This window comes from Pteropus alecto, unplaced genomic scaffold, assembly GCF_000325575.1.
Source record: "Pteropus alecto unplaced genomic scaffold, ASM32557v1 scaffold94, whole genome shotgun sequence".
NCBI classification, from domain to species: Eukaryota; Metazoa; Chordata; class Mammalia; order Chiroptera; family Pteropodidae; genus Pteropus; species Pteropus alecto.
This window is the reverse complement of record NW_006437736.1, coordinates 12,819,264-12,835,490: the sequence shown is the minus strand read 5'-3', so window position 1 is coordinate 12,835,490 and position 16,227 is coordinate 12,819,264. Positions and strand designations below refer to the sequence as shown.

Sequence of the window (16,227 nt, the reverse complement as noted above, 5' to 3'; positions counted from 1 at the left end):
AGCATCGCAGTGGCCTGGTTTAAGAGGAGGACATAGTCAACTCCATCTCATACAAACCCATGGAGAGCATTTGTCTGTGGGAGTGGGTTAGTCCTCTGGCTCATGGTTGGGAGAAATGGTTGCTTATGATAATCTCTACTCAGTAGTAGATAGATCACAATTATTATGTTGAGCAGACACAACTTGTAAGGTGCAATAAAGACTGTGTTTTATATCTCACTCCCCCTTTTAGAATTTGTTTAGCTGGATAAATTTTCTCCCTGGGTTGGATGAGAACTCTACAAGAACTTCATGTCACTTCTGTTTATCTATAGCGAGTTCTGTGGTCACTTTAAGTCATAAAACAATCTCGATTTGGTAATTAGATGCCCACTCCTATGTAACATTTAAGACTTTGACTTTGAATTAGAGTTAAAACACCTCCCCAAGCCTGGTTTGGGCTATCTGCCTCTGAGAAAGGGGTGAGGCTAACTTATTGCCAGCGTGGAGCATGGTGAAAGGGGAGTTGGAAGGAGGTCCAGAGGGTTCTTAGGTGGTGACTGCTGCTTCTGCGAGAGGTCTCTTCACTCTCTGGCCTGGCATGTGTTTAAGGCAGCTTTTTCTCGCCAGCTCATTTGAAGATTTCTTAAGAGGTTCCCTTGCTGTATTCCTCTGCTTCTCAATCTTGGGGTGCAAGAAGCAGTCTATATCCTTTGGCTGGCTGGTGCTTCTCCCTTTGTTTGCATCCAATCCCTTATAGACTCTCTCTCTCTCTTTCGGGGTTCTCCTTGCCCATAGCGGAAGTTCTCTTAGGGTCACTTTTAGAACAGCCCCGGGCCATCATTCCTTCTGTAGGTCCTATATCCAGTCTCTAGGACTCATGCCCCTTTGTCCCACCATTGGAGTGGAGTGCACCTAATTCCCACAACAGAAGCAAGTCTCTCTCTCGCTGCCTGGTTACCTCTGGCCAATAGCAATAGCTTCTGTCTTTTAGATTCTTCAGACACTGGTCCAGTGTTCCCCATAACTGCATGGAACAGAAACCCATCTCTGGGAGTGGCCTCCTGAAAGTCTTGCTCTCTAGATTTGGGTGTCGCTGGTGGGGCATGTGGGGATGTAAGACTCACAACACAGTAGTGAGTCTTACATCAATACCTCCGTGACTCCTTTAATATTCTTAAAATGACTGATAGCCTTCAGGAATGACATAATTAGATATTGGCTATTTAAAAAAAAAACAAAAAACATTTGTTTTGAATAATTTCACACTTAAAGTTGCACAAATAGTACAAAGAATCCCTGTATACCTCACACAGAGTGTGATATCTTATCTAGTCACAGTACAATGATCAAAATCAGGAAATTAACACTGATAAAATACTATTATCTTATTCAGTTTTTGCCGATTGTCCCACTAAAGTCTTTTTTCAGCTGCAGGATTTCACTCAGAATGACACATTGCATTTACTTGTTATATGTCTCCACAGTCTCCTTAAATCTGCAACAATTCCTTAGAATTTCTTCGGTTTTTATGACCTTGATGTTTTGAAAAGGTGTGGCTAGTAATTTTGTAGAATATCCCTCAATTTGGGTTAAATTCGGATTGTACATTTTTGTCAAGAATGTCCCAGAGGACACCAGATCTTTTCTGGTGTTTCAGGAGGAGGCTCATGACATCAATTTGTCCCATTTCCAGTGGTATTCAGTTTGGTCACTTGGTTAAGGTGGTGTTTACCAGATTTTTTCACTACAAAGTTATGATTTTCCTCCTTGCATTTAATAATTATCATGTGCAGAGATACTTTAAAACTATAGAAATGTACTTTTACCCTCTAAGTTTAGTATGCATTCATGATCCTTTTCTGAAGCAGTTTTTACTGTGATATTTGCCACATAATGATCAATTAATTACTAGCTTTATTTATTTTCTTGCTCAGATGGTCCCAGATTTGACCTCTGGGGGCCTTTTCAGTCGGGTTCCTGTGTCCTGTTGACATGTCACATCTCTTCCTTTCTCAGACAGAAGCCTGGATCATTATCCACAATATATTTATATATTGGTTTAATCCCAGAATATACAAAAAGTTGTCTCAGAATTGCTAACCAATACTTTTGTGAAAAACAAATCTACTAACCAGACTACAATATTTGTATATGGTTCATTTTGTCTTTAGTCTTGGAATATATAGGAATTTTTTCCCAGAGTTATTAAGACTTACCCTCTCCTTCAGTGTGGTCATCTTATTCATTACCATTAGTTTAATTTCTTTCTAATTGTATTCCGTTTTGGATTTCCCTCATACCCATCATAGCTGATTTTTAAAATTTATTTGTTTTTGTATTGTGAAGCATTACCTTGGTTCTAAATGTCAGAACATTACAGACAGGTATATAGACAGCCCTCAACTTACAATGGTTTGACTGAATGATTTTTCGACTTGACAATGGTGTGAAAGCGATAAACAGTCAGTAGAAACTGTACTTTGAATTTTGATTATTTCTGGGCTAATGACACGCAGTACATAGTCTCTTGTGATGCTGGGCATCACAGCGAGTCACAGCTCCCAGTCAGCCACGCGATCATGAGGGTAAACAACTGGTACCTTACAGTGTATTCATTGTGTTAGATGGTTTTGCCCAACTGTAGGCTAGTGTAAGTGTTCCGAACATATTCAAGGTAGGCCAGGCTAAGCTATGATGTTCAGTATATTAGATGATGTATTAAATGCAGTTTTGACTCATGATGGGTTTATTGGGACTTAACCCTGCTGTAAGTTGAGGAGCAACTGTTCTCAGAAATGTCCCTCCTCTCTTTCCCCCGTCCTTTCTACTCATCCCTACCTGTTATTCCCTGAAGGTAACCGATGTCATTCATTTCTAGTTTATCTTTCTTTACAAATGAACTTTGCTTTTAAAATTAAAAATATATCCTGGAATCCTCCCCATCACTTCAAAGAGAGCAGAGGAGATAAGAGAGGTTCACAGAAGTGAAATAATTTATCTAAGGTCACAGTGCAAGCAAGGAGTGGAATAGAATTCCATCCTGAGTTTCTCTGCCTCTGAAGTACCCATTTCACAGTAGTAGTTTATCTTATAGTGGGCAGAGCCATTCTCACTAACTTGTCAATTGTGGGATAACACAATTGCCTTGTGACTTATTACATTCTCCTAGCAGTTGGGGTTAGATGCCTTACGACTTGACAGTATTCATAGCTGCAGTATTTGGGGTCACTTAAAGCATGGCCAGCAGCATTCAGTACAGTCCCTTGGAAATGACCAACTGCCCAGTGACTTAGAGGATTTTGGGTGGAAGAGCTCTCGAAGAGGCTGCTCAGCTCTGACAGATGGTGTATCCAGACCCATCATTTGTCACTGGCTGTGTTGCCTTGATGTACAGGTCACTCATGCAGGTGGAGATTGCCCAGGCCTGCCTATGAGTGAGGAACGTTACTGAGGCCTCACCGACTCACTGAAATGCCTCTCAGTTCTTGGGCTTTTATTTACCCACCACTGTAGATAGGGTCATGGTTTGTTGGAAAAGCTCATCTCCAACTTCATTTAGGTCCACCATCAGCTTTCAAATCACGTGTGGCCGTGGTGCCTTCCATGAGGGAATTTTTAATGCATCATCTTATATAGATGAAAAGTGATTAGTATTCCTAGATGGTGTTTTAATAGGAACCTTGAGAATTTGCTGATTATGTGAATGAATGAGTGGCAAATGAGGTAGTGCTGAGACCTAACAATTTGTTTTGGCTTTGGAAATATTTCTTGTGTGAGATCTCTTAAGGAATCAAGTCAACATGGCTCTTGTACCGTTAGTCACTTGGCAGCTGAAAGGTTACATGTGTCTTTAAGTGAACTTTCTTTACAATGAGATCGTGAGCTCATGGTTTGCTTAGCTTCTCATGATTTCAATGAGTCAGACACCTCTAGAATTTTGTTTCCTGGGCCAAGGCATCCCTGTAGAGTAGAGCATTCACTTCGCACATTAAAATTTTTCAGAAATACAATTCTATAATTTGCCACATTTTTATGTAATACTTGTCCTTCTAAACCTTCTCTAGGAAAATATTTAATGTGTTACTTATCTAAGCTGCTCTACCTCACAGAATCTCAGTTTCCTGATCTGCACAAAGGAAGAGATTAGACTATAGGATTTCAAAGGGCCCGTTCAACTTTCAACTCACCTACATATAACTTGGTAACATTGCCTCTTTACATGTATGAGAGTTTGGGTAATGTCACATCTCTCCTTCGCTCTCCCCTGTCTAGGTGTGTGCATGGGCAGCTCTACCCGGCACATCGTGACCTTTGATGGGCAGAATTTCAAGCTGACTGGCAGCTGTTCATATGTTCTGTTTCAAAACAAGGAGCAGGACCTGGAGGTGATTCTCCATAATGGAGCCTGCAGCCCTGGAGCACGGCAGGCCTGCATGAAATCCATTGAGGTGAAACATAATGGTCTCTCAGTTGAGCTCCACAGCGACATGGAGGTGAGAGATGCTTTCTGTGGGTCTCATGGCAAGGCAGCAGCAGACCTTGAGAAAGCCACATGGCCCTGGTGGCAGTTGGTGTTAGCCGGTCCTTCTGTTAGGGACTCAGCTTTCTTCCTAGCTAGTAGAGAACCACTTAGGAGGGGCTCATTACCATCTCCCTCATTTTGGTATGATTTCATGTTGTTCTGGGCCCCGATTTGGTACCAGTTTTAGGTAGCATTAAATTGTGAATTTAGTGCCAGTTTTTGGCACTGGTAGAAAACTGCGGTTGACACCAGTGCTGTTCACCCAGCGGGATTATAAGCCCAGCGCCCAGGGCCGTGAGAGTTCCAAAGGAAAATATTTAGTGCCTAAATCAGGGCCTTTAGAGAGATATTAAGGGCCTAACTAAAAAGTATGGCTCCAAAATTCAAAAAGAAAACTGCTAGACTGATTTAAATAAATGTTGGATTAAATGTTTACAAAGCTTATATTATGCCAACTTCTTTTCTTGCTCATTTAGAAATCATAAATATTTTATTATGTGCAAACAACCTATAGGTTAGATCTCATTTTGCAAGAATTCTTGAATATGCACCAGTAATTGCTAAACAATCATAGCTAGTCATATATTAAATGAGTAACTCATAGCCAAAACATTTTAAATTAAAAGGAGAAATAGGCTTCTAAAGTTTTTACAGCAAAAATTATTTTCATTGTGAGATGTGAGTACATCTTAACATATTTGTAACATGTTCGATATGATGTACGGTGGGTCCTCCAAAGAGCTTCTAATGACCCTCAAAAAAAAAAAAAAAAAAAAAGAAAAAAAAGGGAAAAAGAAAAAGTAAAGAAAAGTCTTGGAATAGTCCAGGTTGTTAGATGTTCCTGGAGACACTGACCTGATGAGCTGGCAAAATGGCAATTTTTCAGCCTCTCCCGGGTTGTCCTCCCTGTGGAGTGCACGCAGAGTCAAGGTTCGAGGTGCACTTTAACCCACGGCTTTCAGGTTCCAGGTGCATGGCTCTCTGTACAGTATCATTATAGCCTGTTCCCCCACCAAGCTCGGCAAAGCTCCTTTATCTTAGAAAAGCTGCCGATAAATATCAGGGTTTGTGGATGACACTGGAGTTGAGTGTGGCGAACGTTGGGGACTGTCAGTAACTTCAGGAAGAAGCTGAGAGTGAAATTCCAGGATTCCTTACTGCTGTGATAACTGATGCGTCATTTTCTTCTTTGGGCAGGTGGGGGTGAATGGGAGGTTGGTCTCTGTCCCTTACGTGGCTGAGGACATGGATGTCAACATCTACGGTGCTATCATGTATGAGATCAGATTCCATCGTCTAGGCCACATCTTCACATTTACTCCACAAAACAATGAGTTCCAGCTGCAGCTTAGCCCAAGGACCTTTGCTTCCAAGATGTATGGTCTCTGTGGTAAGAACTTCTTCTTGACTCCCCTGTTTTATACTTATAAACCTTCCTTGCTCTACTCTCAGGACTCTTGGATGCTTGTATTTCTGGGTCTAGTAGTAAGATTCAAACACTGGTGGGGGTGGAGAATTGCCAGGTCTCCAGTGTCAATGTGTTGGTACCCACACCTACCAACATTGTCTTTCCCTGTTTCCATAGGAACCTGTGATGAGAATGGAGCCAATGACTTCATGCTGAAGGATGGCACGGTCACCACAGACTGGAAAACACTCATCCAGGAATGGACTGCACAGCAGCCGGGGAGGTTGTGCCAGCCTGTGGCTGAGGAGCAGTGTCCTGTGTCCAGCAGCTCCCACTGCCAGGTCCTCCTCTCGGCACTGTTTGCTGAGTGCCACAAGGTCCTTGCTCCAACCACGTTTTATGACATCTGTCAGCAGGATAGTTGTCACCAGGAGCAAGTGTGTGAGGCAATTGCCTCTTATGCCCACCTCTGTCGGAACAATGGGGTCTGTGTTGACTGGAGGACAACTGATTTTTGTCGTGAGTATCTGTAAGAACCCCTAAGAAACGTGAATAATGATTTACTGTCATTGAGGGCTTGCTCAACTTCTCTGGGACTCAGATTTTTAACTTGAGTAATGAAGATCGAAATCCTGCATTTCTTACTACCTGGGGTTCTGGTTAGGATCAAAGAAGATGGTGGATATATAAACAATTTGAATGTAGAATTTCAATTTTATATTGAAATTCACGATCATTTCTACTCAGACAGATATGATTTTAATATATTTGACACATATCAGCAAAGTACAGAGTACTCAGTCACATTGAATTTGTGAACCCACCAAGCTTTAGCAAAGCCTCTTCAAGTAGGCCATGCCTAAGAAAAATTTTGAAGTGTGAGTGGAATTCTGCCATTTGAATACCAAGAGCTTCTTAATTATAAAGACTATAGGATTGCTAGTGTAGATATCTTCCCTTCAAGAGCAGCTTTCCTGCTTAGACTTGGCATTTATTTCTCTTTTAACATGTAGAGGATACCAAAATGAACCAGATATGGCTCCTGCCTTTGGGGAGTCCTGGAGCATTAAAAACACTGAACTCTAACATTCTCAATTAACCAACATAATCCCTTACTTTTTTTTTTTTTTGAAGGAAATCAATATGTACAAGCATCTTGGAGCCTCAGAGTTTATTCTCATAGAGCTGTCAGCAGCTGTAAACTGGGACTGGAGGGTTGGGCATCCTGGTTCCAGCTCAGCTGGTGATGGGCTATTCTCTTAGTCTTTATGGATCTGAATTTCTGCATCTTAGAATGAGGTAGTTGGACTAGGCAACCCCAAGGTTCCTTTGAGCTCTGATTTTATGGGTGCATGTGGCTGATACTGCCTCCTTTCAATCTGCCTGCAGATCAAGGGGCAAATGTCAGTGTCTGTATTACCGACAGCATCTTCCCTGCTTATGAATTTCTTTTCTACCTCCTGGTTATTTATTGTGCATATATAGGAAAACCTTTGGTGCTCTAAATACTTGGAGACCTTCTCTGCCACCTGCCTTGGCACCATGAGAACCCGAGGAAGGGGTTGAGCAGGGCCAGAATGGGGGAAGTGAATCACTTTATAACTTCTCTCTCCAGCCAGCTCTTCATAGCTGTGGATTCTTTATTTTAAGGGGACTTTTTAAATATTAAATATACATGTATTGAAAAGAAAGATCTCTAGAACTTCCTAAGGACACACAGGTCCACATTAGTTAGGATTAAATTGGCTGCAAGTAACAGAAATAAAATCCTCTGTCACACAGCTAAAGAGAAGGAAGTGGCTCTAGCTATTTCTGGGCCTCAAACTGGGTTCCAGCTTTTTCACTCTGCCCTCACTTGGGTGTGTTTTTCCTTATGGTTTAAGATGGAGCTCTAGTTATCACGTCCAGGTTCCAAGAAGCAGAATGGGGAAAGGACGGAAAAGGGACAAAGGCATGCATAGTTGTCTTTTTAAAAAGATCCCTGGAGGCTGCTATAGGATTCTGTGCCTCCTCTTACAGTTCATTGGTCAGAACTGTGTTACGACACTGCACTTTGTTGCAAGGAAAGTTGGGAAATGTGGTCTTTATTCTGGGTGAAGATGGGGGAAATGAAAATTGGTGGAAACTAGCCATCTCTCCCCCAGCGAGTCTGTCAGACAGTCAACTGCCTTGAGCTAGCTGTGCTTCTGTTCTCCTCTGGTTGGTGTGAGCCATCTTGAGTGATTTCCTTCTCTGTCTGCAGCCATGTCGTGCCCACCGTCCCTGGTGTACAACCACTGTGAGCATGGCTGCCCCCGGCACTGTGAGGGTAATACGAGCTCCTGTGGGGACCACCCCTCAGAAGGCTGCTTCTGCCCCTCACACCAAGTCATGCTGGAAGGCAACTGTGTCCCCGAGGAGGCCTGCACCCAGTGTGTTGGCGAGGATGGAGTCCGGCACCAGGTAGGAGCCCTGGCCTCTTACCCCCATGGGGCTGCTTCTTTCTGGGGTCAGTAGGATGCAGAGTTCACCAGTGATTGGCCCCTCCCGACTCTGGCAGCAGGGGGCAACTCTTAAGAGAGCCATTGAGAGGTAGGGAAGCAGTGTGACATAGTGGCTTTGGAGTTAGATCTCAGGTCAAATCCTGAGTGTGTCATGTACTAGTTGTGTGATCAAACACCAAACTGTTAATACTGTGTTAACAACACATTACTCCTATGACTACTATTTTTACCATTATATTCATGTAAGCAGAATGCTATAGGAACCCAAGGTTTGGGAAAATAATATTTTGTATGAGGATGTCTACCGTTATTAAGATACCATGTGTATTATACCATATGCCATTATTAATATGCCATATATATTATTTACCTTGCATTGTACTAGGCACTAGATATTCATTATTTCAACATTATTCAGAGGTGTGCTTTGCGAGGTATTAACAGTTACCTGTGGGCAAGAGCGTTTAAAGTACACTGGCTAAACAAGTCAAACAGGTTTTTTATTGCAGGACTCTGGAATTTTTAATGGACTAATGTACATTATAAATACTGGAGAGGGTTTTCGCTTCTCAAACTTATTTGACTGTGGGACTTGTCTGTGTGGTGGATGAGTGAGTGTGTGTGCGCGTGCACGCGTGTGCTCACCCAGCACTCCCTTGGACTGGGATTTCACAGAACATGCTAGATATCTTACATCATCTCATAAATTCTCACAAAACCTCTGTGAGAAAACCAAGTCTCAGAGAGCTTAGGACCTTGCCATGGACACAGTTTGTAAGTGATGGAACTGGGAGTTAGACTCAGAGTCGGAAGTTATTCTGACCCCAAAGAGTTTGCTCTTTCTGACATATAAGATTGCCCTTTTGCTTGTTTTTTTGGGGGGTTTGGGGGGTGGGGTGGAGAGCTGATTTGCTTGGAAGTCATCAATTCTTTTAGCCCTGCAGAAGTTATAAGAGTTGTTGAGTACATTTTGAAAGCGTCCTCCCCCATCTTTTCCTAAGAGGGCAGTCATAACCCTTCAAAGTGGACACCATGTATATTTGTAGGCCCTGGGTCAGCATGTGTCTGCACACATGTGCATGACCCAGAGCATGGTGGAGAGAGAAGCACATTTGGCTTCTAGCAAAGAAGAACGTGTTCTGTGATCATGAGCTGTACTTAAGACCTAACATCTCCATAATCACCAAGGAGGACTTTTATCACTAAGCGGACCAGGTTTGGTGACTTACCACTATGTTTAATCACAACTAGAACTCATGGTAAGGCTAGCTAACCAACCTGGGGAATGAGAAAACGATTTTAGTAACTACGCTATTCTATCCCTGACATTGTAAGCCAGGAAATGGACCATTTTATTTGATTTCCCCAAAGCTCTGTAGAGTCATTATTACATGTTCCATTGAATGGATGAGAAAACTGAGGCTCAGAGGGTATGAGGTGATAAAATTGATATTCCTATTCACTACACCAGGTCATCCCATAGTGTCCTAACCCTGCCATTGAACTCATTGGAACAGTGAGCTAACCTCTGAGCTAACTGAGCGTCCAGGTCAGCATGGGCATGCATTATGCTGTTACTTGGGTGGCTCCATCTGCTGTTTTGTTGCTGGGCTCAATCCCAGTAGATCCTATTTATTCTCATGGTGGAACAGATAAACTAGGAGGGAAGCCGCCTCATGCTCGACTGCTGTATTTCCACTTGCCAACTTAAGTAACTTTGCCTGTACCACAGTATTCCCAAACACGTTGATGAAACTTTACGTTGTTCTTCCTGATTTGCACAGCTCCTGAACTCCCACTGGGCTCCAACGATGTGTACTGTTTACACGTGGTACCGGCACCCAGTGGCAATTTCAGACTGGTTTTACTGGTAGTGGTAAGAGACTGTCAGAGGGAGGCAGGAATGGTCTTTACCCTTTTCCTTGACATTCTGAGAAGGCAGATCAAGTTTGCAAAACATTTCTGGCTCTGAATGTCAGCTATATATGAATGCGGGGCGCTGAAAATAGGTAGCTTATGAATTCTGTCTCTTAGTGTGTCTCTCCTCCTTTCCTTCATTCCTCCTCTCTGACTCTGTTTCCTCTTTCACTGCTCCCTCATCGTCAGTCCAACACATTGGAATATATATATTCAAGTCATAAAAGATGCTTCCGAATAGTGCAATATTTTTGACATAGAAACAGTCTTACAAATACATTTTAAAATCAAGTAACATAAAATGAATCAGAAACTATGAGGGGAACACAGCCAGTTTTAGTTATTTCGGAAAATATAGTTTAGATGGATAAAACAAATATCCAGCCACCTGCAATTGCTGCTTTTACTTTCAAGGCGGAGTAAGAATAAAAATCTAATATGAAGACTATTTTCATTAAATGAATTTTTTGAAACTGAAAAAGCTTGGAAAACGGTTCTTCAGGGAAATAAACCAGGGTATATATAAATCTCTTGTGGTGACTTTGGAAGGGCAAAATATTTACCAGTTTCCATAGCTCTTGTTTAGCTTACAAAGTGCACGCTGAAGACGTGAGCCTTTGTAGCGGCTCAGAAGAGATCCAGGCTGTGCACTGGCCGTCCCTGTCTCAGCGTTGGGGGCAGGGGCGCTGGGCTGGGCAACCACGGCTCAGCTTAGAGCGCCGTCACTCAGAAGCCTAGCGCCGGGAGCCTGCCTTCCCTCTCTGGTCTCTGGTGTTCTGGAACTGGCTCAGTGCTTATGCATTTCATTTGTATCCTCCCTCAAATCCTTAGCTGTGGTACACCTTGCTTGTGTCCCTTCTCTGACCTTGAGCTTGGAAGACTTCAAGGTTCCCTTACCATATTTTCTGCAGCCCGTTCTGTTGTCATCTTGATTTAATCTTTAACTCCAGCTAGCTCTCATACCTGTTCTCTTATCCCAGTAATTGTCACATCCTGGCCCTGGAACCTGGTAGGTGAGACCCGGCTGCCTGGAGTTGGCCTGTGCTGATGCAGGAGCGCCATCTGCTGGCCTGCTTGCTGCATGGTCTGGCAGGTCTAAGCCCCTATAGATACTACTGGCGCTTTTAGCTCAGCCTTAGGCAGAAAGGGCTCTTTCAGGGGCCTTATCGTCTGTCTGTCCCCTGCTTCAGGTGGGCATCATTAAAGCTTCCTGGGGGAATGAAGATCCCTGGAGGAGGAGGTTTTGGTCATTTATTGTGAGACTGCTAACCCAGTCTCAGGATAGTTAGAAAGTTGTATTATTCTTAAGTTTAGATATCCGAAGCCCACAAAAGAGACACTCTTTTTAAAGTCTCTTTGAAAAGATAGAAAAAACGCTCAAAACATATATAAACGATGACCTTCTCTTTCCTTATCTCATCACTTTCACCGTTTAAAAATCTCGCTACAGACCCCATGGTTTGCTGTTTTCTTGGCGTCACCATCAGTGTAAAGAGCAGAAAAGGGGCGGGGCCCAGAGGCCGGAGGAAATGGGAGACGTTCCCACAACCCGGCCCTCTGCTCGCGTCTCCGCGGCCAGCGCCCTGGGCCCAGCCCCTTGCAGAAACACAGGGACTGCGGTCCCTGCCGCCGCCGTGGTGGTTTCCCATTCTTAGTCCCTCCCTCCTCCACCCTGCTGCCCTCAGCATGTTGGTCCTTACTTAACTCTCTTCTCATGGGGGCGAGTCCTGCCTACAAAGCTTCAGGGCTGCCCCTTGCCTATGGAGTTAAGTGCAACCTCCTGAGGTGGGCAGGGGGGGCCTCTACAACTGTCCCCTGGCCCACAGGGATGTTCCTTCCTCTGTACTCCACCTGGAATGCCCCCTCCTTTCTCTTGTTCCCAAGTCCTTCCCACCTGTCACAGGATCACCTTCCAGAGGCCTCTCTAAGCATTCCCAGCCCTAGTGAAGCCTTCTTCACCCTCCTGTAGTCCTCTTATTTTTCATTTTTAAAGCCAGCTTTGTTGAAGTATAGTTTACAATAGAAGAAACAGCACAGTTTTGACATAGGCGTATTCCTGTAAAACCGTCACTACCATGAGGACAGTGAACATTTCCATCACCCCAGAGCGTTCCTTACGCCCCTTTTTAATACAGCCCCCCATCCCCATCTCCTATCCCCAAGCAACCACCGGTCTGCTTTCTGTCATGATAGATTTGTTTACATTTTCTGGAATTTTATATAAATGGAATCATACATTCCTTTTTGGCCTGGCTTCTTTCACTTAGTGTCACACTTTCGAATTCCATCCATGTTGTTGTAAGTTTCGAAAGTTTATTTTCATGGCTGACTAGTATTCCATAGTGCGGATGTGTTGCAATTTATTTATCTCATTCAACTTTTCATAGATGAGTCTTATTTCCTCAACTTGACCGTCAGCCATTTGAGGGCTGTGATAGTTTGTACTCTGTGCCTGTCACTCCCACAGCCCCAGCAGCATGACCTGCCTGCCCATGGTAGGCACTGTGACTAATGCCGAGAGGCAGGTGCGGTACGGAGAGCGCATGGTGTCTGGGGCCAGAATGTCAGGTTCACATCCTGCATGCGCCACCTGGTCACGGTCCTTCTCTGTGCCTCAGTTTCATCATTTGTACACATAGGTAATGAAAGGTACTTACCTGATAGGATTATTATAAGAAATATAAAATGAATAAATGTAAAAAATCCTTAGAAAACTATCTTGAGTATGTGTCATGCTAGTTGTTACAGGGGTGCAGCAGAGCATGGTGTTAAAAGGATAAATTCGGGGTTCAAATCTTAGTTTTGCCGCGGCAATGGTGGGACCCTAAGCAGGCGCCTCAGCGTTCTCATGTGACAAGTGGGGATAATAATAAAAATGTCCTCGCCTTAGGGTTACAGTGAGGGTTAAATGACTAATTTATATAAGGCCCTTAAAACAGTGGCACACAGCAGGGCTCTTCCAGTGTTGCCTGTTATTATTTACTGAGTGAATGGGAGGTGTCAGAGGGTTTATTCCCAGAGGAGGGGGGACAGCTGGGGTTGGCACTTCACTCAAGCTCTCTGTCCTTCCTCTTCAGAGGGCTGATTGCTGACCGTGGAAACGAGAGGAATAAGTGAGACCTGGGAACTCTGTAGAGGCCTTCGAGCTATTGGATAAGAATGGTTTATTGAGGGGCGATTTAATTTGCATTTAATTTTAACTTGGAATGTAACTCGACTGAGTCTAGGGGGAGACCTAGTCCTGGCTTTGCTGTCCCCAGGTGTGCTAGTCACAGTCTCCCACTCCTCACAGCAGCCCCGTGAGGCTGGCTTGAGTGCCCTCACTTTACGGGTGAGGAAACTGAGGCGCGGAGGAGAGCCGCCCACACTGGAGTTCAGGTCTTCCCGATTCCAGAGCCCTTACGCGGCAGGGGTGTGTGCAACTCCGAGAAAGTTGTTCTACTGACTGGGTGGACCCCCGTCTGAGAAACTGCACTCGGGTCTCTAAAACCACTTCCAGAACCAACACTGTGACGATTCTGAGAATTTTGCTGTCCTCCCTTCAACTTTTCCTGCCCCATTGTCTTAGGTCAATTCCAGAAGTAAATGGGATCTTTTTTCAAGCTATGTCTCAACTTCTCCTCTGGTTTGGAAAATGGGCAATGGCGTGACGTAGGAATTCTCATTTTCTTGCTTTGGTTGGTTTCTGCGCCACCATCCGAGAAGCCTGCAGTGAAAGCGCTCACATTTTCTAAAATTTGTAGTTTGTCTTTCCCCTGAGTTTACAAAGCAAATGGGCCGCCTTTCCGAATGCCCCTGACTTTCCTCTGAGAACCTGACACGGCCTTTCAACTTGGGTCTGAAAGAGGCGTGGCTCAGGGGAGGTCCAGCCAGGGTGGGGAACTGACTTCCACGTACTCCATCCAGAGTTTTGTGCCCGAGTGTCCTGGGCCCCCTCTGAACCTCACTTTCCCTCAGTTACTAGAAACCTGGATTCCTGACCACCAGCCCTGCCAGATCTGCACGTGCCTCACAGGGCGGAAGGTCAACTGCACGTCACACCCCTGCCCCACGGCCAGAGGTGAGTTCACCCTTCCCTGGTGCTCCTGGAGGAAGAAGGGGGTCACTTGAGGCCCAGTAGCCACCAGATTCAAAGGCGCATTTTCTTGGCCCTGCCTGCATTTCTCGGGCCAGCCCACCCTTCTCTCTTTCTCTCTGGTTGGGCTCCCGATTCTGCACCTGGAGTAGCTGCTCTCAGAGGTTAACCCTGTCCCACTTCGGTCCTCTGACTCAGAGTCCCCTGGAGGGCACATTCAAGGGGTCAACAGGGCACACTGGGGGAGACTCATTCGTCAGCGGTCCCATGGCTTCATACTTCTTGGCTTTCTGCACAGAGCCTATGCTGGGTTCAGTGGATGAGAGTCTGCAGCATTTTAAATCCTGCTCCAAGCTGTACCATTATTTATTTCTCTGACTCCTACGTCGTTCTTCTCCTCCAGCTCCCACATGTGGCCCTTGCGAAGTGGCCCGCCTTCACCAGAATGCAGACCAGTGCTGCCCAGAGTATGAGTGTGGTATGTTTCCCACCTTGGCCATTTCTCCCGGGCTCAAACCCCAGTCCATCCGCAGGTGAACGATGGGAGCTGCAAGGCACAGGGTGTGTGAAAGGAGATGGGAACGGGCCGACTGGATTTCCCACAAGATGGAAAGACTAACCTCTAGAAAATAGAATTTGCTTCTTAGTGAAATTCTGCAGTGAATCATTAAATGTCAGGTTTGAAAGCATTAAAAAAAAAAAAAAAGAATGGGGTAATTGCTGGTGGAGGGAGGGGCACGAAGACTTACTGGAGAGAAAGTTATGTCAAAGTCCATTGTCCTTTTCCTTCCCGAGGATACTAGACTGAGAGAAGCCACACACAGGGCAGTTTGATTTTAGCAAGTTATTTGTCAAAGAATTTCATCATAGGCTTGCAAACTGCGTAGTGAGTAATGGGCTGAATAATGGTATAATTAAATGAATCCAGAGCTGATGGAATGATGGTTACCATGACAGGAAATCTCTGCCACCCTGTCCCTGTCCTGTCTAGTGTTTATTAATTGTGTGGTGAAGACAAAAACCACGCTCGTAAAACTGTGGTGGTTCAGATCTTTGCAGGAAAACACATAGATCAAGGGATAGTTTAAGGGTCTAAAAAAAAATTAACTTAAGAAACTTATTTATGCTGACGAAATTTATTAGGGTTTAACAGAAGTCCGGTGGGGCAGGAGATCCGACTTGAGATCAGCTTGTGTAAGATTGGTCTGAGAACCTTAACAGCAGAGAGGACTGGGGGATCATTTAGTTCAAGCCCCTCATTTTGTAGACATTATTAAGCTTCTACAATGTGCCAGGCACATTGCCTTCATTATTTCATGACATCCTTAGACCGACTCTGTGAGGCAGAGTTTCCACCTTGCAGAAGATAGAATTGAGGTCTAGAGGTTCAGGTGACATGGCAGTGATTTGGACGTCCTAGCAGATGATAAGAGTAATCAATATGAGCCTATCCTATGACTCGGATCAATCTCTCAGCCCTCCTCCCCCCGTCCTGTCTCTGTCTGTCTGTCTCTCTCTCTGTACCTATCATCTACCTCTTCCCCTCCCCTCTACCTCCACCTCTATCTGTATCTCTGTCTCATCATCCCCATCTCCCTAAATGAGTAGAAATCTGCACGAATGGGAATGTAGGGTGCCACTCACATGTAATACAAAAGTAATCTTGCTGAACTCTGAGTGGACGTCTCTCTCTCTGCTGGCCCTCAGTGTGTGACCTGGTGAGCTGTGACCTGCCCCCGGTGCCTCACTGTGCAGGAGGTCTCCAGCCAATACTGACCAATCCCGGCGAGTGCAGACCCAACTTCACCTGCGGTAAAGCCTCTGTGGTTGAGGAGGGGGT

General features: G+C 44.6%; 1 protein-coding gene across 1 annotated transcript in view; it reads left to right on the top strand.

The window, feature by feature from the left end:
* VWF (von Willebrand factor) overlaps nucleotides 1-16,227 on the top strand; it is a 121,109-nt gene that overhangs the window by 80,414 nt on the left and 24,468 nt on the right. Inside the window, 8 exon segments of the mRNA XM_025048649.1 lie at nucleotides 1,495-1,532; nucleotides 4,211-4,475; nucleotides 5,702-5,894; nucleotides 6,090-6,431; nucleotides 8,155-8,354; nucleotides 14,270-14,372; nucleotides 14,791-14,865; nucleotides 16,095-16,199. Coding sequence (XP_024904417.1) covers nucleotides 1,495-1,532; nucleotides 4,211-4,475; nucleotides 5,702-5,894; nucleotides 6,090-6,431; nucleotides 8,155-8,354; nucleotides 14,270-14,372; nucleotides 14,791-14,865; nucleotides 16,095-16,199 — 1,321 coding nt within the window.